Below are 24,911 nucleotides of genomic sequence, written 5' to 3' on the forward strand. Positions count from 1 at the left end.
TGCGAACATCCGCAACCGCGGAACTTTCGCATTATTTTCAACATCCGCATCTGCATCCGCATCCGCATAAAATCGATGCGGATGCGGTTGTCGAACAAATCGGTACAGGAACGTCTTAGCGGCGGCGTAAGTGCTAGGTAATTTCGTCATTACCTACCTATAACGAAATCGTCTAGATCCAGAAAAGTCGGCGAAGTTACTGTTTATTAAATATAACGCACCTATATTCTTGCTCAAATACTAAACGTTTCGTTTTTTTTTTAATAAAAAAATACTAAAAATGTAATATTTGACGTTTTCTAAGTACCTAATCTTGACATCCGCATCCGCGGATGTGAGCCTTTAAATATCCGCATCCGCATCCGCGTCCGCGGATGTCAAAAAATCTGCATCCGCAACATTCCTGTAATAGACGACGATGGCGAGACAATATGAAATGTATGAAGGATAATTGTACACTGTAAGTACTGTAACCTATGTCGGCTACTGTCGACAATGGCGGTCATAATATTAATCTCCTAAAGGTAGACGTCCACAAGGCATCGCACGCAACGGATTTTAGTATTATTTGTATAGGTACTCGTATACAAGTGCGTCCACTAATTCGATGCGTGCGATGCGACCCTGTGGACGTCTACCTTAAAACGCCTGAATCATTTCCGTTGAAAATCGTAACCCAGATGCTTTGACGTATATACGTAGACGTCAAGAAATTATGGACAATCAATGTAATAAGTAGGAACTTACGTTTCTCTTTATTTATTAACTTTTTATATTTTGTTGTTTGTTTATAAGGAATAATTTTGTTACCTAATTTTCTTTCGCAGGACAAAGCCGACTCATTCTTCACCACGCAGAGGCTGAACTATATCTCCAACCAGACCTCATCGCTGCGTCCCCGCCTCGCCGAGCTACGCAGCGTCGACGTGAACGCTGCGACTAACGCAGTAGACTCCATCGAGAACGCTGGCCGAGGGCTGCTCAGATCCGTAAGTTTTGACAGCTGCGGCTACCGCTCTATCGCTTGTCACCATGCCTGTCACGTTCTAACAAGTATGTAAGTGCGAAAGTGACGGGCATAGTGACAGGCGATAAAAATGGTGCCCGCAGACATAACATAACATCTGAAATATCAAAATTTGAAACGATTCCTTTTCAGGCGGAATTCGCAGCGACAGACAGTGAAAAGCAAATCAACCGCGCCGGCGTCCTGTCGTCTGATGCGGACATCGTCCTGTCGTCCATACGCGACAACGCGCGAGCGGCCGATGCGATGGTGCAGCACGTGGCTGACCTGGCCACGGGGCTGGAGCTGAGCCAGCAACCGAAGGTCGACGGCGCGCTGACTGAGGCCCAGCAGATCAGGGATGACGTTAAAGGTAACTGCAGCAGACTTCGCGTGAACTGCAGTCAGTATACAGTCAGCAGCAATAGTTACTAAGCGAGGTCTTCAAAATAATCTTGACGGGACTTTATTGTTGAGAGAATAAGATCACGTCAAGATAATTATGAACACCTCGCCCGCTTAGCAACTTCTGCTGCTGACTGTACCTCTCGCGTCGAATGATAGCCTGTGACAGCTCGTTTTTATATGGAGTAGCTGTCACGTAAAATAATTGTAGACATTTTTTGGAAGTATAACACATATTTATTTCTAAATGTGACTTTTACGTACGTAATAACAATACGGTAAAAACATATTTCTTCTATTATATTTTTTGAAATTAAGCCAAACCAAAAGAGGCTAGAAGCAACTTGAAGTAACTGTCATAGGGACCGCCATTCGATGTGAGAGTGTATACAATAATAATATGTAGTCTGAAACCGATAAATAAATAAATAAATAAAAAAGTTCTATCTTCTGACGCCAACAATTCTATGTCGTCGGACACCGACAAAATCCTGTCGCCTGACGCCAAAAAAGTTTATTTTGACTATTAAAGTATTGGATGATGATCTAGGTGTTCATTTACTGGGATCTATAATAGGGTTCATTTACTGTATTTAAAATAAATTATTTTACACCATGCATGAAATAAAGCACCAGATAGAAAAACACAGATAGGAGTTATTTTTAAAGACAAGTTCTATTTAATAAATCGGATAGAAATACAAAAAGTAGGTGAGTTGACCGTGACGTCACGATGTAATGTTTCATATAAATTCCATAATAGCAAATCGTTTTGACAGTTCTAAAAAAGTAACTGATTTGACTAGTAGGAAAATACCCTATTAATGATTCTTGTTACAGAAAAAGACCTGGCACCCAAGAGGACCCAAGCGCTCGACGTCCACACGAACGCGACGCAGCAGCTCGAGAGGATGAGCCTCTTCGTTCAACCCGTCAACCAACAAGCCACGGTATGTTTATGATTGATTACTTTATATTACAATTTACGACAGAAAAAACCCTGAAAATCGAACAAACTGCGTTTTCACAGAAAGACTCATAATAAGTATGATACAATTTAAAGTTGCAATAGGTACTTCATTTTTTCCATATTGGGGTTTTTGATATTATATCTACTCATACTCACGAGCTCCTTCGTTCCTTATAGGAAAAAAAGTTTCCCAAAATGTCCACGCAATTTCAATTTATCGATTTCGTTACCGTCATACGAAGTCTATTACGGAAAATGGTAAAGAAATGGAAATAAAAATCTTGGAAGACTTTTACTCCTACTTGGATCGAATGAGCTCATGATTCTGAGTAGCAATAACAAGAATTTCCCAAATCTGAAAAAACAAACTTTTGAATAAAATTACCCACTGTATCCGTTGATCGGCATGAGGTTTTAATCTGTCAGCTCCCAGCGGCTCATATTTGAGCCAGAACGCTTATGGGTGACGTCATATCGTGGAATTCGACAGTTTAACCATGATTATATTCCAGGACTTCGATAAACTGGTGACCGAGGCGCGGAAGCTTCGTGTCAAGATGGAAGACATGATGGAGCATACGGCTGCAGCGAACCAGCGGGCCGATGTGGCTGACAGGCTTAAAACGAGCAACAAGTAAGTCTTCAACTCTTCATTGCATCACCTAGTCACCGTCCATCCACTACCGCCTAGGCGTAGGTATGGCCTTTCTTCGAGTACCTACAGGTTCTGAGCTAATATCACCCAGAATTCATGGCTGCTGATATGCTTAAAACGATCAACAAGTAGGTATTTTCATTAACACACACACACATTACACCATACACACACACATTACACACACACACACACACCATTACACGCGGTAACATTGTACCAGACCATCCTGTATTTCCCATTGCCAGGCACATAACTTTAGCTGTTACTGTAGACCAGCGGTTCTCAATCTTTTTTTTTGACGGAACCCTTTTGGAAAGCGAAATACTTGATGGAACCCTACAATAAAACAATAATTTTTAGAAGTGTATTTTTTTATTAATAAGCATAATAATTATGCTTATTTTATTATTCTAAATTATTCTAAATTCTTGCGGAACCCCTGCAGGAACACACTTTGAGAATGGCTGCTGTAGACATTCAGATCTGAATTCAGTTGTGCCTGGATTGGCCCTTCCTCTTTCAAACCCCTACTTAAGACTCCCAGCTCTCTCTCTTCCCGGCTAAATTTTCTACATGGTGGTGGGGTCAGCTTTCCTAATTAACCTTCGTACACGACATCCTACATTGTGTCTGCCCTAAAACAGAGTACAGACTGTAATTAATATATACTTAGTAGGCCTACTTAATTCATAAAACCAATTCCTTACAGAAACTCCAAGTTCAGCGATAAGGTCGCCTCCGTCGGCAACCTCAACTCTGAAGCCATGAAAGACCTCATCGACGCCGGCGCAGACATCGCCAACGCCACCAGACTGAACAACCTCGCCGCTGCCATAGTCACCAACGCTTCTTCAGCTTTAGAAAGCCTTAATGAGGAAAACAACAAGTTGGAACAGGCATTAAAAGAGCGTGGAGAGGAAATCCCAAGTCTGTACCATGCCTCGGACGCTGCTAGAAGCCATGCTGATGATTTGAAGAGTCGGGTAAGATCTAAATTAACAATAGTCTATATTACCACCTCCATGAAATTAGACAACATGAGAATAATAAGTTGGAGTAAAGCGTTGAAGGAACGCGGGAAGGAGATTCCAAGTTGTCGTCCACGCGACTGATGCTGCTAGAAGCTATGCTGACGATTTGAAAAGTAAAATCTGATAGCTATTTCCTCCAAACTGGACAATAGTAACTAGTTTACGCATCAGCAGATCTAGGAAATTAAAAGACTATACCATACAATATCCTCAGGAATTCTTATGACTGATAAATAGGTTAACAATCATGGTACAAAAAGTAGCAGCGTCTTTATCTTTTGAATTTTCCGCCATCGTGTTGCTAATCGTTCTGAGTTTCGGTCAATCTGAAGTAAATCTTCCGCTGTGGGACGAAGTTCTATTCGAAGTGGAATATTGCGTAGCCATTATGCATGTAGCTCATATTCTCATATATCTGTCTCTTTCAGGCCAAGAACCTCCACGCCCTGGCAGAGCGAGAGAACGACACTCGCCGCCAGCACGCCTACAGCGCAGCCTCCGCTTACTCAAGCATCGTTCAAGAGATCGGGGCCGCGCGGAAGGCCGCCGACGAGGCGATGGAGGCGGATACTAAGACCAATAACATTGTAAGGGCTCATTTAGACGATGCGACAACTCTCATATGAGTTTCATTACATTGCGGGTTTTGATTGGACGGTTGAATTGGGCGTAACCACATAGTCCGCAATGTAACTAAAATCGTATGCAAGTTCGCGAGCCGTCTACATCAGCCCTCAGTTTAGCCAAGTGAATTCAACTGGGCGATATGTTTGTAAGCTCGAAATGTTTGTTAGACAATTCTTTAGAGTTGATTACGGTTTTACTAAAAAATCACAATCGTTTATCAACAAGTCAATCGAAAAGTGAAAATTTATCGAAATGGCCGATGCGTAAAGATCTTTCCATTAAAATTTCAATTGGCGTTTTCTATAAATGATTGTCACTTTCTCTAAATGATGGCAACTCACCTGCCGCTTTGGGCCCCAGGTCAGATAATTATATTTTTTGTATGTCATGTAAAAAAAATTACTCCGTTCATTTGTGGACGGAATACCGCAAACGTGTTGTGGACGTGGAGGGTTTTATGCTGAGACCTGGTTCACCGCACTCGCTGACAAGAGGCAAAAACGACGACAAGGCGTCTCTGTACCGTTTTCCGCAAATCTCTCTTGTCAGGCCTGTGATAGACCATGTCTGTCTCGCATCGGTCTATTCAGCCACCGAATACGGTGTGTCTCTGGTGTTACACCATAAATTGTCTGCAATAGACGTAAAGGCCAATGAAGATGATGTAAATATCACGTTACATTGATCAATAAAGCTACAAATTATTAATTACTACATTTTTCCGTAGAACACAAACCTAAATGAAAAGGTCGGCCCCGCTCTAAACCGCTCAAGCTCGCTCCGCGACCAAGCGATACAAGCGCTCGGCGTAGTCAACGACGCTCTGGCACCCAACCAGACTAAAGCAGAACTAGCCCTTAAGCAAGTTAAGAAGACTATTGAGGAGTGTGATGACCGCAACAGCGCTATAGTCCTGTAAGTTGTTTTTTCTTACCTAATTTTATTTATTATTTTACAGGACCTTTATACTGCTGCACATATCGGCCCTATCAAGTCCGCTTCTTATAATTTCACCCTGGACGCTTCGGGCCTTCGGCCCTACGCGGGGCTCGGCCTTCGGCGTTCGCATTTAGACACTTGTTCAATTTTTCTGTGTTTAAGCACTGACATCCTGGACGCTTCGGGCCTTCAGCCCTACGCGGAGCTCGGCCTTCGGCTTTCTTCCGCATTAGCTATCCACACCAACGTTTTACGTCAACCATTGCGGCTGTGTCCCTGACACAGCCTTTCTCAATTTTTAGGCAGGTAGAAGCACGTGCGGTTTCACTTAACAATAGACAAAGGATAAGCCGTTCGTGGCCAGTTCAAAATCGACAAACTATATTAATCTCGGAAACGACTCTAATGATTTCGATGAAATTTGTTATATGGGGGATGGGGGTTTTCAGGGACGAAAAGTCGATCTAGCTATTAGCACAGAATAAATAATAGTACTAAGTGCAGAAGACTCACTCTCTAACAAAACGCGTCTGTTACGATCAGCACAGATATGGTCGCTAAGTAGGTGGCGACAGCGCCACGCGCGGCTTATGGCTTTCCCCAAAATTGGGGCCGAACGGATGTACTTTTAGCTACCTGTAGCAAAGCGAAATCGCGGAGTGAGACACGCCTGCTATTAGGTCTTATCTCTGAGAAAACGCGCATTTTTGAGTTTTTATATGTTTTCGGAGCAAAGCTCGGTCTCTCAGATATTAAAATTTGTAACAGCCACATTTTCCCCCCAGCTCCTTACCGGCCATCACAAAAAGGTCCCTCCAAGACGAGATGGACAAGGCCGAGAAGGTGAACCAGACAGTGAAGAGCACCCTCAAGCAGATGTCGGACCTCGGGAACGACCTGAACGCCAGCAAGCAGTCAGCTCAGACGCTGCCGAAGAAAGCTGACGAGGCGATGAAGATGAAGGATAACGTGGAGACGTTGGGTGAGTGGCAAAGATTTTATCGAACGAGCGAGCGAAGCGAAGAGAAGTTCTTATCGAACGAGCGAGCGAAGCGAAGTGAAGTTCTTATCGAACGAGCGAGCGAAGCGAAGTGAAGTTCTTACATTCAACTTGGAACACGCGGCTGGCTAGGGGCACGTCCCGGCATTTCGATGTTTTTAAGCTGAACTATCAGAGGATAGTTTGATACACAATAACTTGAGTAAATTTGTTCTAATTTAAATGAAATTGGGTGAACGTAAAGTTGAGGGCATTATATTTTAGTCATTAAATTTTGAGCAGGCTCGATCAAGAGGTTATTGAGCTAGAAGAGCTTAAAATGCTAAAAAGCTATTTGTGAGGGGTCTTGCTATTCTGGTCATTTTAATTGCAAGAAAGTATGGTCGAGTTTGGTATCAAATGAAAGTGTTCGGTTTACACGTTTATAATATTGTTTTTTAATTTAAGATTTTAAAATAATTAGCAAGATAAAAACGAAATAAAGTCAGACCAAGAAAAGTCTGCAGCGGATTTGATAGCCCACGCAGTGCAAGTGTTATTTACACGTCATAATTTCATAGTAGTTTGACGTTTAAAATAACACTGGCACTGCGAGGGCTGTCAAATCCGCTGCAGACTTTTCTTGGTCTGACACTAAAATAAACATAATATTAGTATTTGACAGTTGACAAGAAAGATTACGGCTTACTACAGATACAGTTTATTTAATTTCTATGGTGACTTAAATTTGTCACTTAAGGGCTCCACAGATCTTGCAATAAATCGCACGCGGTTTTCGATCCTTTGACGACTGCATTCACTTGACCGTTTTGGTTTGGCGAACCGCGAGTTCTCAGTTCGGGGCGAACTACTAGTATCTTCTCTCTTTTTTCTTGTCGTAACCTCATGGCTGAGGGACGTGACGATTGTGGGCACTCTTCACCAGTGCTCTCCAGGCCGCTACGTCCTGGGCCCAGTGCATGCTAGCCTGCAGTGTGGTTTTATATCCACAGGTCTAGAATGTATAAGATTGCTGTTAAAAATAAACAAGCAACAACGGTAGCACTCCGGGAGTGCCGATAGAAGTGAAAACTCACCTCACTATGTTACCGACGCCCGGTAACACGATACATACGTTTAGCGGAGGTATTCTATTTATTTATTATATATTATTATCATTCTCAAATAAGATCACACTTTTTCATTGACATGTTTATTCACATACTGCCATGACAACGTCAAATTATTTGAACATAGGTAAAGAGTCTCATATATATATTATACTACTCTTTGGTAAAGAGTCTTGAAAAGGAGTCCGCTACATAAATGTCAAATAACATTGAGTTTTTCTTTATTGATTTAAATGCCATTTAAATTATGAGTGGCCACCTTACGGGGCTTACGGTCACGTGATCGCCTTACGCCCCTTACGGTCACGTGATCGCCTTACGCTGTCTCGAGTTTATCATTTTTTCCCCACCTCAAAAAGTGCCCAGCGCCGTTAAAGAAGTTTTCACTTCAAAAACGCGACAAATGAAGTATATAATTTTATTCAGAAATAATTTGAGATTGCGTAAATTATTTACTTTTCTAACAGTATATACCAAGATATAATCACCCACAGTATCTTAGCCTTTTGTACGGCATAAGGGTGTCAGGAAGTATGCAAAAATGAACCAAAACTTGAAATAAATTTAAAAACCAGGTGGGAAACATCAATGGTTAAGGAACAAATATCTGTGCTCATCACACAAACAAATGCCCTTACCGGGATTTAAACCCAAGACCATCGGCTTCATAAGCAGGGTCACTACCGACTATATCAGACCGGTCCTCGTTGTATTTATTTTTATTAACCTAATTTAGTGTCCCATCGCTGGGCAAAAGCCACCCCTTTTAGTCTGCCTGCATCCCGGCCTGCACCATCTATGGTGTTCCGTTATAGATTCACAGGCCTATGCTCAACAGTGGGCGATAAGTCAAAGGCTGTGGGGATAATTGATATGATGATGATTTTTCTTTCAGTAAACAACATTAATGGGTTGAAGCCCAAGCTGCAGCAGAAATATGACGGGGTCAGTACTCAGCAGGAAAACTTCGAGAAACGTAAGGCTGAAGCCGCCAAGAAGCTTAGCAAGATTAAGGAGCAAATTGAACAAGTACGTATATAATAACACTGAATATATCTACGTGAATATATCAAAACGGGTCACTCACGTATTTCAAGTCAAAGATTGCTCGAATGGAGCAGAAGCCAACGCGTGCTCCCGTTGAAGCTTCTCGTTATGGTGCGAAACATGTCGAGCAATATTTGACATGAAATACGTGAAACTTGTCGTTCTCATCGTTGTATAGCGCATAGACTGGGTTATCAAGGCAGAGGTTTGAACTACTATTTTTCTTCAATTTCAATAGCATCGTAAGGCTCACAATACTAAGTTCCCTACTTTTCATTTGAACCTTGTTGTATAATACATTAGGGTGAAATTAGTTTGTTTTATAATAGAAAACGATGAAACAAAAGAAATGCTACTTTATTTCGTTTTCGTGAGGTTCAAATTAGATTGAAAAAGAGCGTACATTGTAACGCACATTGGGCCTTACGAGGATCGAAAAAACGTGACGTTATTATTATATTTCTAGGCACGCACTGTTGCCAACCGGGTTCAAGTCGGCGTCAATTTCGACCGCTTCGCGACGCTCCAACCACGCATCCCTGACACCATCGACGAGATGTCCACCTCTACCCACGTATCTGCTTATTTCAAGACAAGGTCTCCTGATGGCTTCCTCTTCTATCTCGGAAACCCTGAAGGCACCAGCCTTAGGAGGACTAAATCGGTAAGTTATTTTAAAGAGAAAAATACTTAACGGATCTTAGGAACCTAGAATTCTGAACAGCATTAATTAAATGCCATCTCCCACATTTAAATCTCCTGTTAGGATCATGTTCTGTCTTAGGAATCCCAAACTGAAATCTACTAGTTTTATAGAAAGTGTCTCAATGGCAGATGGCTTGATCTGAGAAATTCTGAGGCTTACCAAGCACTTCACACTCTCTTTCTTTCTCTACCTAGCCTACTACATCATAAAAATCTCTTTCTGTTTGTGAAACCTTTTACTAACACCGTTTTTCCGCAGGACGACTTCATGGCAGTCAGCATCCAAAATGGTTACCCCTACCTGGTCATTGACATCGGAGACAGCGCAGAATCCGGCCGTGAGCCGATGAGGATCAACAGCGACAAGAGAGTTGATGACGACAAGTGGTACCAGGTCATTGTTGATAGGTGAGTTTCCTTTACCAACCGTTGTCCAGGTTATCCGTCAACATTTTATCTTTATGGCTGTCAATAAGAACAGATAACGGTTTTTAATTCGACATCGAAGTTATTAGGTACAAACAGCAACACTCCTAACTGTACAGTCAGCAGCAGAAGTTGCTAAGCGGGCGTGGTGTTCAAAACGATCTTGACGCGACTCTATTGTTAAGAGAATAAGAGCGCGTCAAGGTAATTTTGAACACTTCGCCTGCTTAGCAACTTCTGCTGCTGACTGTACATCGGTGGACCTTATTACAATAGGCATAAGGTACACCGATGTACCTACCTACAGTTAACAGTGTGTGCGATGATATTACTCAAATTAGCGTCAACATTGTTTATATATAGTGACTGTTTTGGGCCCGAGGGTCCACTTTCCGACATGTTCTTGTTCAATTTTGTAAGATTATCAGCACCGTTATGTAGAATAGAATAGAAATATTTTTATTCGTGAGCACAAACACAAAAAAGAAAATTATACAAGCAGAGAAACATAAAAAAGGAGAAAGTGCCACGAAATGGTCTCACCTCAGCATGTTGCTGGCTGGCATGTACTTGGTGAGATAACTAAAACTGTTAGTGACGTGATCATGTGTAATTTATTAATTATCGATAGGTAATAGTATATTCAGTCAATCTTCCTTCCTTGCCGTATCCGGCACTGGCGATTCCATCAACAATTCTTATTCGGATTATGAAATGCCCTAACGTGGCTCGCAGAACCAAACTTTGTCTTGAAGATGCGGTCACACGATGCGCAATGGAGTTGTCCAGTCGAGTTACGGGTGTACGTGTAGGAGGGCTTAGATCGCATCTTAGACGCTGCTGCTCAAATTGATCTACTTTCTTACTATAATACTTACTAAAAGATGCACACAGCCAGACCTTCCACCATGTAGTGTATTAATTTATAATTCATTTGCAGGGTCGGAGGCAATGTGAAGTTCACGATCCGCGAAGCTCTAGATGACGGAACGGAACAGAACCATTCAAAGGAGGTCGTGCTCCCAGGACAACACACCATTTTCAATCTGGGTAAAATACTAACCCAACACTATGATCTCAAAAACTTCCATAAGATGCTAGAACGCAATAATAACAACCGTCTGAGAGTACACCAGTATAAGCTGGTGTCTCGCAGGTCCTACAATAATCCTCATAGACACTTCTTTAGCAACAGAGTGGTCAAAGCTTGGGACAAACTCCCAGAAGACGTAGTATCGGCCCAAAATGTCAATGAACTCAAGAATAAATTAGATAAACACAAATTCTACTCAACACGGAAAACTCTGTTGATGACTCTGGATACAGGCATTATCAGTTATTTCAACTGCCTGCCTGCTTAACAGATAATGATAATAATAAACAGCAACACTCTCAACTGTACATCGGTGGACCTTATGCCTTTTGTAATAAGGTTTACCGATGGACAGTTACCAGTGTGGGTGAAGGAACTTACATTATTGACTTTTCTTTATTGTTCCAATCCCACTAGATTGGTTGATTCTTATGTTTTGGAGACTGAAGTCAACGACGACATTTGAAAGTTAAAACAAAGAGAATTGGAAATAGAGTCGGATTGTCAACAGTCAATTTACTGCCATTTTTAGACAGAAGGTTAAAACTTCTAGAATGCCATTTGAATTTGATCCTTATTCTTTCACTAATGTGTGTTAAATTAGTTAAATATCAAAAAGTATCACCATCTACTCGACACTAGGCCAAAGGTATGGTGCAATATTTTCGAGCGATGGCGCCATACCTTTGGCCTGGTTATATTATCTTTGCATTCAAGCACAGTATAGAGACGTACCTTTCAACTGATAGTTCGTGCTTATCAACCGGCGACGGAATAGCTATTCTAGTTCGTTATTATAAACCTTTTGGCAATCATGCAGTCATTACAAAACCATGACATATTCCTTTTACAGACCGCCAGAAGTCCAAACTGTACGTGGGCGGCGTCCCATCCAATTCCAAGCTGCAAGGTGTCAGTTACCCGGCCTTCGAGGGTCAGATCGAGGAGCTGATGCTGGGAGACACGCCCGTCGGTCTGTGGAACTTTGAGGCGGCGGAGAAACTGAAGGGAGCCAGGCAGAGGTGAGTTGCTAATATACTTAGGGCATAGAATAATAATAGTACTAGGTACAGAAGATTCACTCTCTAACAAAACGCGTCTGTTACGATTACGACTGACATGACCGCTAGGTGGCGCGGCTTATGGCTAGTTAGCTAGCCACCAAAATTGGTGTGGAACGAATGTACTTTCAGAAGAACCTATTCTTGTTGCGACGCGACGAAATCGCGGAGTGATCCACGCCTGCTTGGGCGTATTCAGAAAATTGTACAGTCAATGTGTTTCATATCGATACGGACAAAATGCCAAAAATATGTATACACTACCTTTGTATAGGTACATATTTTTTTTATCCGATTTAATACATTGACTGTTAGCAGACTAGAGCGGCCTTTGTGTTCGCGGCAGTAGGTATTCATTCACAAATGGAGGTAATTCTGGTTTCAATTGTGGTAATTCTGTCCACTGTTAGGTAGATACTCGTAGTTTACCGACGCCTGATTTTGAGTAGATACCCGTAATTGATTTGAGTCCACAAATTAGGTAGTTTATCGACTCCTGATTTTGAGTTGATAATTGATTTGACTAACATAAACAGATTGTAATCTTTTGCGTATGCTTGCAGAGACAAGCTGATTACATCCCAGTCCGGCCCTCAAGAGTATCGCTTCAACGGTCGCGCGCACGTCACCATGCCCGTCCAGTCCCACGACCCGCAAAAGAACCACGTGCTCCTATTCTTCAGGACCTACGCCAGAAACGGTCTGATCTTCCTAGCTGGAGATGATAGGAACTTCTTCTCCATTCAGATGCAAGATGGAAAAGTGTACTTACAAGTAAGTCCAGGGGCCCGTTTCTTAAAAGCTTGTAACTTGTAATACAAGCGGATGTCACTTTTTGACAGCTTTTCCAGACAGGGACTTCCACTTGTATTACAAGTTACATCAAGCTTTTGAGAAACTGGCCCCAGGTTCTTTATAAGCAATTTAAGGGTCAAAAGGATAAGCCAGCAGTCACCAATCTGTGTGTCCATCCAATCTTGGTTGAACGCCAAGAACGCCTAAAGGTGTCGTTACTAGTCGTGCCCAAGGACCACTATAGGTGTTATGGCGGACGCTGTCAAAGTAACCTTCACACTTACGAGTGGGATTTTCATTAGGTTGCTTGTGCCCGGGATCTTGGCGTTTGAGTGATGTTTTTGTTTATGATATTAAACCAAAGGGTTTAAAAAAAATCTTGATAAAGTTTTTTTTTAATATTTATTTAATTATCTCCGTTTTTCAAAGGTCTCCCTCGGCAACCCAGAAGAGCTGGTGATCGTCGGAACAACCAAAGAGTACAACGACGGCAAATGGCACAAGCTGGACGCCAAACGGCATCTCAAGAGCTGTTGGCTCAGCGTCGACAACGAGAGCAGCCAGATGGTGTCTCCGTCTACACAGGTACGTGTGACAGGGATGGAAGGCTGACTGACAGCGGGTAAAAGATCCTCTAGAGAATGTTAATTTAATTTTCTGGTCTCCAGGCTTATTAGGTAAAAAATGGGGTTCTATAGACACCCCACTACTACTGCAAACTATTTAACTCTCGTTGTGAAAAAACGCTTTAAAACTTAATTACTAATAAACAGAGTGAATGAATACTAATACAGTTTATGGTTTTGAAACTGGCAGTTACTATATGACAAACATCTAACGTTTCGTCACAAAAAGGAAGGTTAGAGGTGACTAGAATATAATTGCAGGTAGGTTCAATAAAGTAAAGTTGGACTGTTGAACTGTTGTGTATCTAGATAAGATATCCAAATAATTTGACATATGACATATTTCTGTGTTTTCAGAGCGAAATCTACGCGGTAGACAGCATGAACTTCGGCGGTAACAACAAGGGTATCATCCAGATCACTGACCAAGGCTTCGATGGCTGCATGAGGCAGATCAACGTCAACGAGGCCAGCGTGGACCTTAGCAAGAACAGTGTGGAGTCTATCGGAGTTGGAGACGGGTGCAAGGTAAGTAGAAAGAGAAGGAGGAAGGGGGATGGAACGGATAATGGGAGGCGAGAATGTAAAAGAAAGAGATGGTCGAATGACATTAGGTCTACGGTTGAGATAAAGCTTTAGAGCCGATAATATCCTTTGCAATCAATAGTAGTTGTCTATAACATAATTAGGTACTACAATTTCTTGGGGTTGCGTAAAAAACAGACTTCTAACTCGATTCTATCAAAAGATACGACAGTTTTTGCTAAATAATATTTTCACATTTGCAAGGAAATCCAAACTTTCCGTAAGCTAAGAATTATGGCATTTGACAAAAACAGTGTCTTAAGTAGCACAAGTAAAAGGAAAATTAAAAAAACAGTAAGTAATTCGCCGTGGCGGTGTGGGCTAGGGGTTTAAGGCGTTAGCCCGGATTGCCAAAGACGCCGGTTCGAATCCGGCCATCACCACTTGAGGGCTTCGTCACTAAACTTGTTCATATATGACATCTATTTCAGTTTATAGTTCTTTATATTATTAACGGTTATTTCCTTACCAGTTCGCGTCCCTAGTATCCCTGTCAGGCGGAGACAGCACCCTCCGCTACATGAACATCTCTACAGAAAACCTGCAGTTGACCTTGAAGTTCAAGACAGACCAACCTGACGGGCTGATATTTGTCTACATCAGCAGAACACAGACGCCGACCATGCAGGACAGCTTGACTCTGTCTCTGACCAATGGTAAGGATCAGTGTTGGCATTGACGTAATATCTCAGGACGGGCTTTACGGGCACTAAAAATAGTACTAGTTCAGCGGTGTCACTCACGAATTCGAGCCAATCGTGCAGTCTAACGCAACTAGTTGCGACCAATCGCGCGCGTGATGCGAACTCATCAACCAATCGCGTTTTAGTGTTGTCACACCTCTGTACTGGCCCCATTCATGCTCCATTCTTATTGCCCGTAAGGCCAGTCCTGAGATATACGTCAATGAGTGTTGGCCGAACCACAGAATAAATACCTAGTACTAGGTACAGAAGATTCACTCTCTAACAAAACGCGTCTATTACGACATGACCGCTAGGTGGCGCAAGCACGAGCAGGCGTTAGTGTTGTGAATAACGCTCATTTTGAGGCTTAAAGACTCGAACCCTTAAGACTCTTGAGGCTTAACGCCTCAAAAGCGGCAAACGCAATTTCTTACATCCATACGCGTAAAATAAATATATACAATTCTCAAATATAGTCGAGTCTTCAAGACTTACGAGTCTTGAGAGCTCGAGTCTTTAAGCCTAAAAATAAGCGTTATTCACAACACTGGCAGGCGTCCGTTCCGTAGCAGTGCACGGCAACCAAAATTGGAGTGGGCCGCATATACTTGTAGATGCTTGTGGCGTAGCGACGAAATCGCGGAGTGAGCCACGCCTGGCCGAACGTTAATTGCAATTGACCAATAACCATTACAAATTGAACCGTAAACTGTAACCGCCCGTTACGGAGACTGCTTACCATCAGGCGGGCTGTATGCTTGTTTGCCACCAATGTAGTATTAAGAAACATCAAAAATCACATTGAAGGAAACAACCTATTTTTGGGAAATTTATATCATTTTCTACAGATACATTTTCTTTATTACATAATTCTGTTTCACAGGAAAACTAGTCCTAATGAGTCCCCGAGACACACTGGACACGTCGCAGACGTACAACGACTCTCAGTGGCACGTGGTGACTGTGAGTCACGGCGCCGCGCTCAGGATGAGAGTCGACGACTATGATCACTACAGGTATGTAACCAGTAGAAACTAGTGCGGATGAGTCCACGAGACACACTGGACACGTCGCAGACGTACAACGACTCTCAGTGGCACGTGGTGACTGTGAGTCACGGCGCCGCGCTCAGGATGAGAGTCGACGACTATGATCACTACAGGTATGTAACCAGTAGAAACTAGTGCGGATGAGTCCACGAGACACACTGGACACGTCGCAGACGTACAACGACTCTCAGTGGCACGTGGTGACTGTGAGTCACGGCGCCGCGCTCAGGATGAGAGTCGACGACTATGATCACTACAGGTATGTAACCAGTAGAAACTAGTGCGGATGAGTCCACGAGACACACTGGACACGTCGCAGACGTACAACGACTCACAGTGGCACGTGGAGTCTTACCGCCTTATTCATAAACGTCTTCTAAGTTAATCAGTTGATGATCATCGTTTGTCCCTCTCTATGTCTATAAAAACAGATAGGGACAAACAACGATCATCAACAGATTAAGTTAGCAGCCGTTTATGAATAACGCCATTAATGTGCAAACTGAGTGGACGGCCGAGCGGCTGCGATCAACGCTGTTTCAGTCAGCAGCAGAAGTTGCTGAGCGGGCCAGGTGTTCAGAATGATCTTGACGCGACTTTATTCTTAGGAGAATAAGAGCGTGTCAAGGTGATTTTGAACACCTCGCTCGTTTAGTAACCATTCGGCCACCGGGCCATATGCCACATCCCACGGCATCATCAGTACGTCCACGTTTGAATACGACCTGTACCGTAAATTTAAAAATGAATTCTAGAGACATGAGCTAACCATACTAACAGCAACATAGCTGGCTAGCGTTGACCTTGTCTTGGACATAAGGTTTACGAAAAGTGACCTTAAATGAAACTTGTATTTTTCAGTTCCGACTCAGCACCAGAGCCGCTCAATATCCTAGACGGTGTTCTTCTCCTCGGCGGCACGCACAACTACGTGGCAACCTACAAGGCGGCAACCAAGACCGCCTTCCGTGGTTGCATAGCTGACGCCACTATCAATGGACGAGTGTTGAACCTGCTGGAGCCTGCGAGTAAAAGAGGGGCTACCTTTGGACGGTGTGGGGACACTATCAGTGGATTCACGTCGTCAGGTTAGTAGATTAATTAGTAGACGATGGTTTAGAATGCCTTTGCATAACTATGTGGTCTCCTACAAGGCGGCAACCAAGACCGCCTTCCGTGGTCGCATAGCTGACGCCACTATCAACGGAAGAGTGTTGAACCTGCTGGAGCCTGCGAGTAAAAGAGGGGCTACCTTTGGACGGTGTGGGGACACTATCAGTGGATTCACGTCGTCAGGTTAGTAGATTAATTAGTAGACGATGGTTTAGAATGCCTTTGCATAACTATGTGGTCTCCTACAAGGCGGCAACCAAGACCGCCTTCCGTGGTTGCATAGCTGACGCCACTATCAACGGAAGAGTGTTGAACCTGCTGGAGCCTGCGAGTAAAAGAGGGGCTACCTTTGGACGGTGTGGGGACACTATCAGTGGATTCACGTCGTCAGGTTAGTGGATAAATTTCTAGACGATGGGTTAGAATGCCTTTGCATATCAACGTGGCCACCAACAAGGCGGCAACCAAGACCGCCTTCCGTGGTTGCATAGCTGACGCCACTATCAATGGACGAGTCTTGAATCTGCTGGAGCCTGCGAGTAAAAGAGGGGCTACCTTTGGACGGTGTGGGGACACTATCAGTGGATTCACGTCGTCAGGTTAGTAGATTAATTACTAGACGATGGTTTAGAATGCCTTTGCATAACTATGTGGTCACCAACAAGGCGGCAACCAAGACCGCCTTCCGTGGTTGCATAGCTGATGCCATTATTAATGGACGAGTGTTGAACCTGCTCGAGCCTGCGAGTAAAAGAGGGGCTACCTTTGGACGGTGTGGTGACACTATCAGTGGATTCACATCCTCAGGTTAGTGGATAAAATTAAGTTATTTGTAATTTTCAAGGTCATAATCAACAGCATTTTACCTGTTGGTATCCATATCTACTCGCAGTCATTTTTCCCTGTCTGTCGTGTTGTGTTTGTTGAAAAGAGATAAGATTTAATATGTATTTGCTATTTTGTGCATACTTTTAGAAGCTAGAACCGTGGAAAAAGCTAAAGCTGGTACTTTAATGAGAATTTCGTTACAGAAACGACGTGGGAGGAGCATAGAGTGGAGCCGACCAACCACGTGCTGCCGACGGTACCGCCCCCCGCACCGGACAATCCATTCCAGGGCGAAGTGGAGACACAGCCACCACCAGGTATTCTACTTCATGTCAATTGTCTACTTACTTTTACAGGCTCTCTTTACTCTAACTTTAGTCGTTCTTTACTAAACTCTTTAGTCTATCTAACAAACGACTGTTTAAATAAATAAAAACCGGCCAAGTGCGAGTCGGACTCGCGCACGGAGGGTTCCGCACCATCAACAAAAAATTGAGCAAAACAAGCAAAAAAACGGTCACCCATCCAAACACTGACCGCGCCCGACGTTGCTTAACTTCGGTCAAAAATCACGTTTGTTATATGGGAGCCCCACTTAAATCTTTATTTTTTAGTGTTTGTTGTTATAGCGGCAACAGAAATACATCTGTGAAAATTTCAACTGTCTAGCTATCACGGTTCGTGAGATACAGCCTGGTGACAGACGGACGGACGGACGGACGGACAGCGGAGTCTTAGTAATAGGGTCCCGTTTTTACCCTTTGGGTACGGAACCCTAAAAAGAACCTTGCATCTGAAAGTCCTGGCTGCTTTATAACTAGCTTCGTCCATTCCAGCCCGGGTGGAACCAGTGACCCGGCCGCCTGTCACCCAAGCGCCGGCTCCGTCAACCTTGCGGCCAACGACGCCGCGACTAGCACCGCAGCCGCAACCAGGCTGCGCGTTGGCTCATGACAGGCATTACACTATCGGCGACCCCACTGAGGGGTACAGGTTTGGTAAGTAAATTTAGATTATAGTTTATAGCTTTCTAGTAGAGCCCGAAGGCTTATCCTATTGTCTATTGTTCAGTAAAACCGCACGTGCTACTTACCTGCAAAAAAGGGTCCTAATTATTCTATTTGGCACCTGAGCGCGGGCTAGTCCAACGCTCAAAAAACCAGTGTAGGTGCGCTCTCCGATAACGCGCCTTTGTTACGCATCTCGATGACACATTTTAGACTGGTTCTGTAGCGTTCGACTCGCCGGCACTCAGTAACCGAAGTACCGATTTTTTATGCAGGTGGTTGTGGCACGTGGCACGAGTGGTTTTACTTAACAATAGACAATAGGATTAGCCTTCGGGCTCTATTAGAAAGCTACAAACTGTACTAGATGTTCTTCAGTGAAGGGAAATGCCAAAATGTTTGTGTAGTCTGCTGGAATTTTAACGTTAGCTCATAGAGACTATTAGGAAACCTACTGAGCGATTGTAGGTCTACATTCAGTTCTGGCCGCGTAGCCAACATGCCAATCGCTTATGCTTCGTAGCGATTGAAACGCAACTGTCACTGACGCACTAATATGGAAGAGTGATAGTACAGGCACATCGTTTCATTGTCGTAGCGATAGGATTGTCACCTTGGCTAGGCCGGCTGGTCTTTCACGAAACATTATTAATGGAACGTTTTTAATCAGGTACTCGCGAAGACAGCCGCATCGAGTACGCCAAGCTGCCTGGCCGGCAGTCAGACGAGCTGGATCTGATGGTGACGCTGAGGACCTTCGACAAGCATGGCGGTGTCATCTTCTACGCCACCACCGAAAGAGCTCCGGACCAGTTCTTGGCTATCTACATGAAGGATGCTCAAGTAAGTTCTGCAAAAAATATGTGTAAAATTTGCACGCGACAATTGACGTTTAAGAGACGAAGAAGAGAAGAAAAGAGAGAACAGTGAGAGAAGAGTGAGAGTGGAGGTCAAAGAGTTAAATAAGAGAGTTATCTTGTCTTTAAAGATCATGTAGTGCATCCAATATTCACGTCCCCTTCAAATTTCTACGACATCTAATCTCAACTGTTTTCCAGGTCCACTTCACCTTCAACTGCGGAGGTGACACTGTCATCATCGTATCTCCAGACACCTACAGCGGCACAGACTGGCACACGGTCACAGTCAGCCGCACCAGCGGTCATGGAAAACTGACCGTTGACAACCAGATGGTTGGAGAAGCGAGTGTGAGCTGTAACAACCCGGTGCCGCTGACAGCTCCGTACTATTACGGAGGGTTGAAGAGCGCTGAGATTGCGAAGACTCATCTTGAAGTGAGTATTAAAAACCCTTCTCTTAGCAGGAATTCACTCATACAGATTGACCTGTCTTTGGTCATGGGAAGATGGTTGATAACCAGATGGTCGGAGAAGCGAGTGTGAGCTGTAACAATCCGGTGCCGCTGACAGCTCCGTACTATTACGGAGGGTTGAAGAGCGCTGAGATTGCGAAGACTCATCTTGAAGTGAGTATTAAAAACTTTTCTCTTAGCAGGAATTCACTCGTACAGATTGACCTGTCTTTGGTCATGGGAAGATGGTTGATAACCAGATGGTTGGGGAAGCGAGTGTCAGTTGTAACAATCCGGTGCCTTTGACATCTTGGAGTTAGTTTTAAAAACCCATATCTTTAAGATACAGTGATGTAGATTCAACCGTCTTTGTAGAAACTCATCTTGTCGGTGCAGTAAACGCCAATACTTTTATTTCTTGTGCCAGTCTTTTAATGTCCTCATACAAGCGCGCGTTAGAGGATATAACCAAAATGAGACGCCTTGTCTGTAATTTTCTGTACAAAACAGTCTGCCGATTTTTGCGGGGGAGGGGCACGTCAAATGTTATACGTAACGTATAAATAGCCATGTCAGATAAACGTCAGTCCAAACATTGTATATCACCATTAGACGCCCCTTTTTCGACAGAGACAAAAGACTCTTTCCCTAAGTACGACGCATAATTTTCACTTGGCTAAGATATGTAACTCTAGGCTTACCTAAGCCTCTCCCCTTTTCCTGCCTTACGGGATCTGTTTAAGGGAGGCCTAAGGATATATCCATATTAATGTTTCAACTCTTCTTCCAGGATTTCTACCAACCCTTCAAGGGCTGCCTCAAGGGCCTCATCATGAACGGGCAGTACGTCACCGAGGTGCTGCGCAGAGTCAACGCCCTGCGCTGTACGGACAATATAGAAGATGGTGTGTACTTCGGACCTTCGACGAATACCACTAGCAACTACTTGAAGGTAAGTTTATACCTGGAGCTATATATAGTTGATGAGAAATCGAGTTATAAAAGTCTAGGTGGAAATCTTGATTCATGAGTTGAGTAATTTTAGTGCACGAAAAATTACTGCCTTGGGTGAGACTTGAACTCACGGCCTCTGGGTGGATACTTCAGCGCATGGGTCTATTGCATGTCTCTAAATCTTCCGAGTCTTTTAATATAGACTCCTTCGTCTTTTCGTAGGTTTTATCTAAAAACGAGCAAAATAAAAACTAATCCAATTAAAATAGGTACTTATTGTCCCAAAAATTTTCTTTTATCCGTCTAAACTTTTCGTATTTCGGCACTGAATTTGCAGTAGGTACTTTATTTCGTAATTTTTACATTTACGGTGGCACTTCCTTGCTTGCTTGTAGCAATTCTAAAGGAGACCCAAGTCTGTAACAATTTTAAAGTACTAAATAACAAACCGTTAAATTAAAACCGATTTTTTTCTACCACCAGCTCCAAGAATCCAACTTCCGCGTCGGCATCAGCCTCTCCGTCTCCATGGAGATCAGGCCGCGCAACACCACCGGGCTGCTGCTGGCCGTGCACGGGAAGAAGGACTACCTGGTGCTGGAGCTGCTGGAGGGGGAGGTGGTGGTGAACGTGGAGAACGGGAGGGGGGAGTTCCACGCGAGCTACAAGCTCGCCGAGCCCACCTCGCTCTGCGACGGCAGCTGGCACAAGATACAAGGTGCGGCGTACTTGCGTTGAAGAAAACACATGTCATACACTCGAGAGTAGAAAGTGGGTCACCAAGTATGAAATATACTATTAAAAGTGACCTTTTCTCATTGCTCTTCAGTGTAATATTGACAAAGCCAGATTAAGCTGAAATACACTCGAAAGCAATGAAAAAGGTAAAATTTTCATTGTAAATGACCGATTTCCGTTGCTCTAAAGTGTACACACATAAAAGCAATGAAAAAAGGTGACTGGTCAATTTTGGCAATTTCCATAAAAAGTGACCAATTTTCATTGCTCTAAAGTGTACACACAAAAGCAATGAAAATAGGTCTGAATTCATTAAACATGACTGGTAAATTTCGGAAAATTCTATAGAAAGTGACCAATTTTCATCGCTCTAAAGTGTACTAGGACACTAGCGACCAGGTGAAGTAGATTGCACGAGGCACCAGTATCTCCATGGGGATCAGGCCGCGCAACACCACCGGGCTGCTGCTGGCCGTGCACGGGAAGAAGGACTACCTGGTGCTGGAGCTGCTGGAGGGGGAGGTGGTGGTGAACGTGGAGAACGGGAGGGGGGAGTTTCACGCGAGCTACAAGCTCGCCGAGCCCACCTCGCTGTGCGACGGCAGCTGGCACAAGATACAAGGTGCGGCGTACTTGCGTGGATGAAAACACATGTCATACACTCGAGAGTAGAAAATGGGTCACCAAGTATGAAAATTACTATTAAGTGACCTTTTGTAATTGCTCTTCAGTGTAATATTGACAAAGCCAGATTAAGCTGAATACGCTCTAAAGCAATGAAAAAGGTCAAATTTTAATTGAAATGACCGATTTCCATTGCTCTAAAGTGTACACACACAAAAGCAATGAAAAAAGGTCTCTATTAACTAAAAATGACTGGTCAATTTTGGCAATTTCCATAGAAAGTGACCAATTTTCATTGCTCTAAAGTGTAAACACACAAAAGCAATGAAACTATAGCAGCAGGTGGGCCGAGCGAGATACAAGGTGCGGCGTACTTGCATTGCAGGGGCTTATTGCAAGGGCATTCCTCTATAAATAAGAAGGTTTAAAAAAAGAGGAATTTATTTTACAGTACCTATTTAATTGAATTATGTACAAAATTAAAAAAAAAGGTGTGAACAAAAAATAAAAGCAAAAAGTTACTAGCAGAGCGTGGTTTCGATCCACGGACCTCTGGGTTATGGGCCCAGCACGCTTCCACTGCGCCACTCTGCTCTATGACTGACGGACCGAAATTGTCGACCGCCTTACATTATGTCACCGTAAAATTGTTAACACTCGTCATATTATAATCCCGCTAGTTACATTATAATTATAAACTGACGGTAGGGAGATTATAATCTAACCTAACCTACGTTAGATTATAAACTAACGGGTTCACAATCTTACGGTGTCATATACAAGGGGTTCGGAATGGAATATAGATGACGTCATAGCAGTGTCGGGTTGTACAGTCGTTTGCAATAGTATTAAACAAGTATAATTATGGAATATTTGACATTTGTTTTTTTTTTGTAATTCAATTTTCAACATGGCAAATAAAACGACGCATTGCGGGAGAAATAAGAATAGACCATGAAATAAAACTATTAAAACGGATTATACCGCGTATATTAAATTTATTCTACAACCCGACGTTTCGAACCCTTTACAGCGTTCGTGGTCAACGGGGTAGGCGGGTGACGGGGGGTTTAATATCATGAGTAACTATCGCGGTAACCGAAGACAATATTTTTAATAGATGACCATTTAAAATTAAAATCCAGATATCAATATTTTCGACAACATTTTATTTGGAAATGCAATGAACAAAATCCTTTTTTTTTCAGTGGCCAAAGCCCGTCACGTGGTATCCGTAGGCGTCGACAACCACTTCGGCGACGCAGGCCTCGGCACCGGCCCCTCCACCGACACCCGCTCGGCCCTCTACATAGGAGGCCACGAGAAGGCCGTCGCGAGAGTCCGCGGGGTCCGATCCAAGCGAGGCTTTACTGGGTGTATAAGGAATATACAGATTAGGGAGCAGCCGATATCTATACCGTTATCGGCGGCGCATAGGGACACGCATATCGGGGCTTGTCCTGTGGACTAAAGAACATGATCGAAGTAAGAATTGTTTCAAATCTTCTATCCCTCTAGAGCCAGAGCACAGAATAAGTAATAGTACTATCGTACAAAAATGACACTTCCTACATACTCGTAACCGAAGTTTGACAGCGATTCTGCAGGGTTGTATCCCTTTCGGCTATTTAGGGTTGTCAAAATTCGAGCCATTATCTTATCTGTGGTCGTGCACGCAAAGGGACGTCAAAATGTGTCAACCCTAATAATTGCTCGGAGCAATGCTGAGCCGAACGGAGCCGAGTTTGCCCGAAGTTAGGAGTGTCTCCTCACTGCCCAGAGGCCTATAAAAAGGTCTCCCGTTCCATTCTAATTTGAATATCTATTTTGACAAATCAAAATTGCATTTGTAATGACAAGTTTGGATGTCTGAGCGGCTAGAGGCTGTAACACAATATTTTCTGTAAATCTCAGATTATACTATTTAACAGAAATCTACATGAATCTAATATTAATAAGTTTAATCAAATCAGATTACATAATTATACAAAATTGCCAAAATAATATGATTATCGATATATTATGATATATACTTAAAGAAGAAAATGTTGAATACATTTCTAGATTTAAAAAAAAACTATTTTTATTTTCACTCCTTTTAAAGGTCAATCCGTAGAAACAAATCTTACTTCGAATTTAATCTTTATTAATTTGAATCTCTTGGATATGTATCAGAATATTAATATTTTATGTATTTAAATAAGAATTATATTCATAACCAAGGCAGTGTAAATTTGAAAACAATGTCATTTTATAAAACAATACAGGGTGCTACTTTGTACAATAATACATACAATTTTATTAAACTGTTTAGTATAGTATGGCTCTTCTCAGGTGAACTTTTCGCTTCGAACCTTAATCTTTCAAACAAAGGCCATTGTCTCTATTATCGCAAAGCCGCTAGCTCGAGCGTTAGCACGTGCCAGCACATTCATATTGAAAAACAACCGGTATCGTCATAATGTTAAGGTTCAAATTTAATGTCACTGATATTCTAGATATTACGTTTTGGTAGTG

At 43.0% G+C, this 24,911-nt stretch overlaps 1 protein-coding gene and 1 non-coding gene across 2 annotated transcripts in view; one reads left to right on the forward strand and one right to left on the reverse strand.

The window, feature by feature from the left end:
• Positions 1 to 23,896, forward strand: part of LOC134661720 (laminin subunit alpha) — a 71,341-nt gene extending 47,445 nt beyond the window's left edge. Inside the window, exons 42-70 of the mRNA XM_063517897.1 lie at positions 828 to 989; positions 1,160 to 1,379; positions 2,252 to 2,361; positions 2,894 to 3,015; positions 3,749 to 4,022; positions 4,499 to 4,657; positions 5,425 to 5,612; positions 6,422 to 6,618; positions 8,641 to 8,774; positions 9,259 to 9,456; positions 9,757 to 9,905; positions 10,864 to 10,973; positions 11,870 to 12,038; positions 12,641 to 12,851; positions 13,302 to 13,457; positions 13,856 to 14,026; positions 14,556 to 14,739; positions 15,653 to 15,785; positions 16,680 to 16,871; positions 17,343 to 17,530; positions 17,963 to 18,076; positions 18,596 to 18,757; positions 19,437 to 19,609; positions 19,825 to 20,061; positions 20,133 to 20,252; positions 20,869 to 21,030; positions 21,516 to 21,750; positions 22,189 to 22,392; positions 23,603 to 23,896. Of these exons, the coding sequence (XP_063373967.1) occupies positions 828 to 989; positions 1,160 to 1,379; positions 2,252 to 2,361; positions 2,894 to 3,015; positions 3,749 to 4,022; positions 4,499 to 4,657; positions 5,425 to 5,612; positions 6,422 to 6,618; positions 8,641 to 8,774; positions 9,259 to 9,456; positions 9,757 to 9,905; positions 10,864 to 10,973; positions 11,870 to 12,038; positions 12,641 to 12,851; positions 13,302 to 13,457; positions 13,856 to 14,026; positions 14,556 to 14,739; positions 15,653 to 15,785; positions 16,680 to 16,871; positions 17,343 to 17,530; positions 17,963 to 18,076; positions 18,596 to 18,757; positions 19,437 to 19,609; positions 19,825 to 20,061; positions 20,133 to 20,252; positions 20,869 to 21,030; positions 21,516 to 21,750; positions 22,189 to 22,392; positions 23,603 to 23,865 (5,097 nt within the window). The 3' untranslated portion in view covers positions 23,866 to 23,896. The remainder of the gene's footprint in view (positions 1 to 827; positions 990 to 1,159; positions 1,380 to 2,251; positions 2,362 to 2,893; positions 3,016 to 3,748; positions 4,023 to 4,498; positions 4,658 to 5,424; positions 5,613 to 6,421; positions 6,619 to 8,640; positions 8,775 to 9,258; positions 9,457 to 9,756; positions 9,906 to 10,863; positions 10,974 to 11,869; positions 12,039 to 12,640; positions 12,852 to 13,301; positions 13,458 to 13,855; positions 14,027 to 14,555; positions 14,740 to 15,652; positions 15,786 to 16,679; positions 16,872 to 17,342; positions 17,531 to 17,962; positions 18,077 to 18,595; positions 18,758 to 19,436; positions 19,610 to 19,824; positions 20,062 to 20,132; positions 20,253 to 20,868; positions 21,031 to 21,515; positions 21,751 to 22,188; positions 22,393 to 23,602) is intronic.
• Trnam-cau (transfer RNA methionine (anticodon CAU)) lies at positions 22,917 to 22,988 on the reverse strand. Its single transcript has one exon. It is a non-coding gene; the product is annotated as a tRNA-Met (tRNA).
• Positions 23,897 to 24,911: the final 1,015 nt, after the last annotated feature.

The sequence above is a fragment of the Cydia amplana genome, chromosome Z, assembly GCF_948474715.1.
Source record: "Cydia amplana chromosome Z, ilCydAmpl1.1, whole genome shotgun sequence".
NCBI classification, from domain to species: domain Eukaryota; kingdom Metazoa; phylum Arthropoda; class Insecta; order Lepidoptera; family Tortricidae; genus Cydia; species Cydia amplana.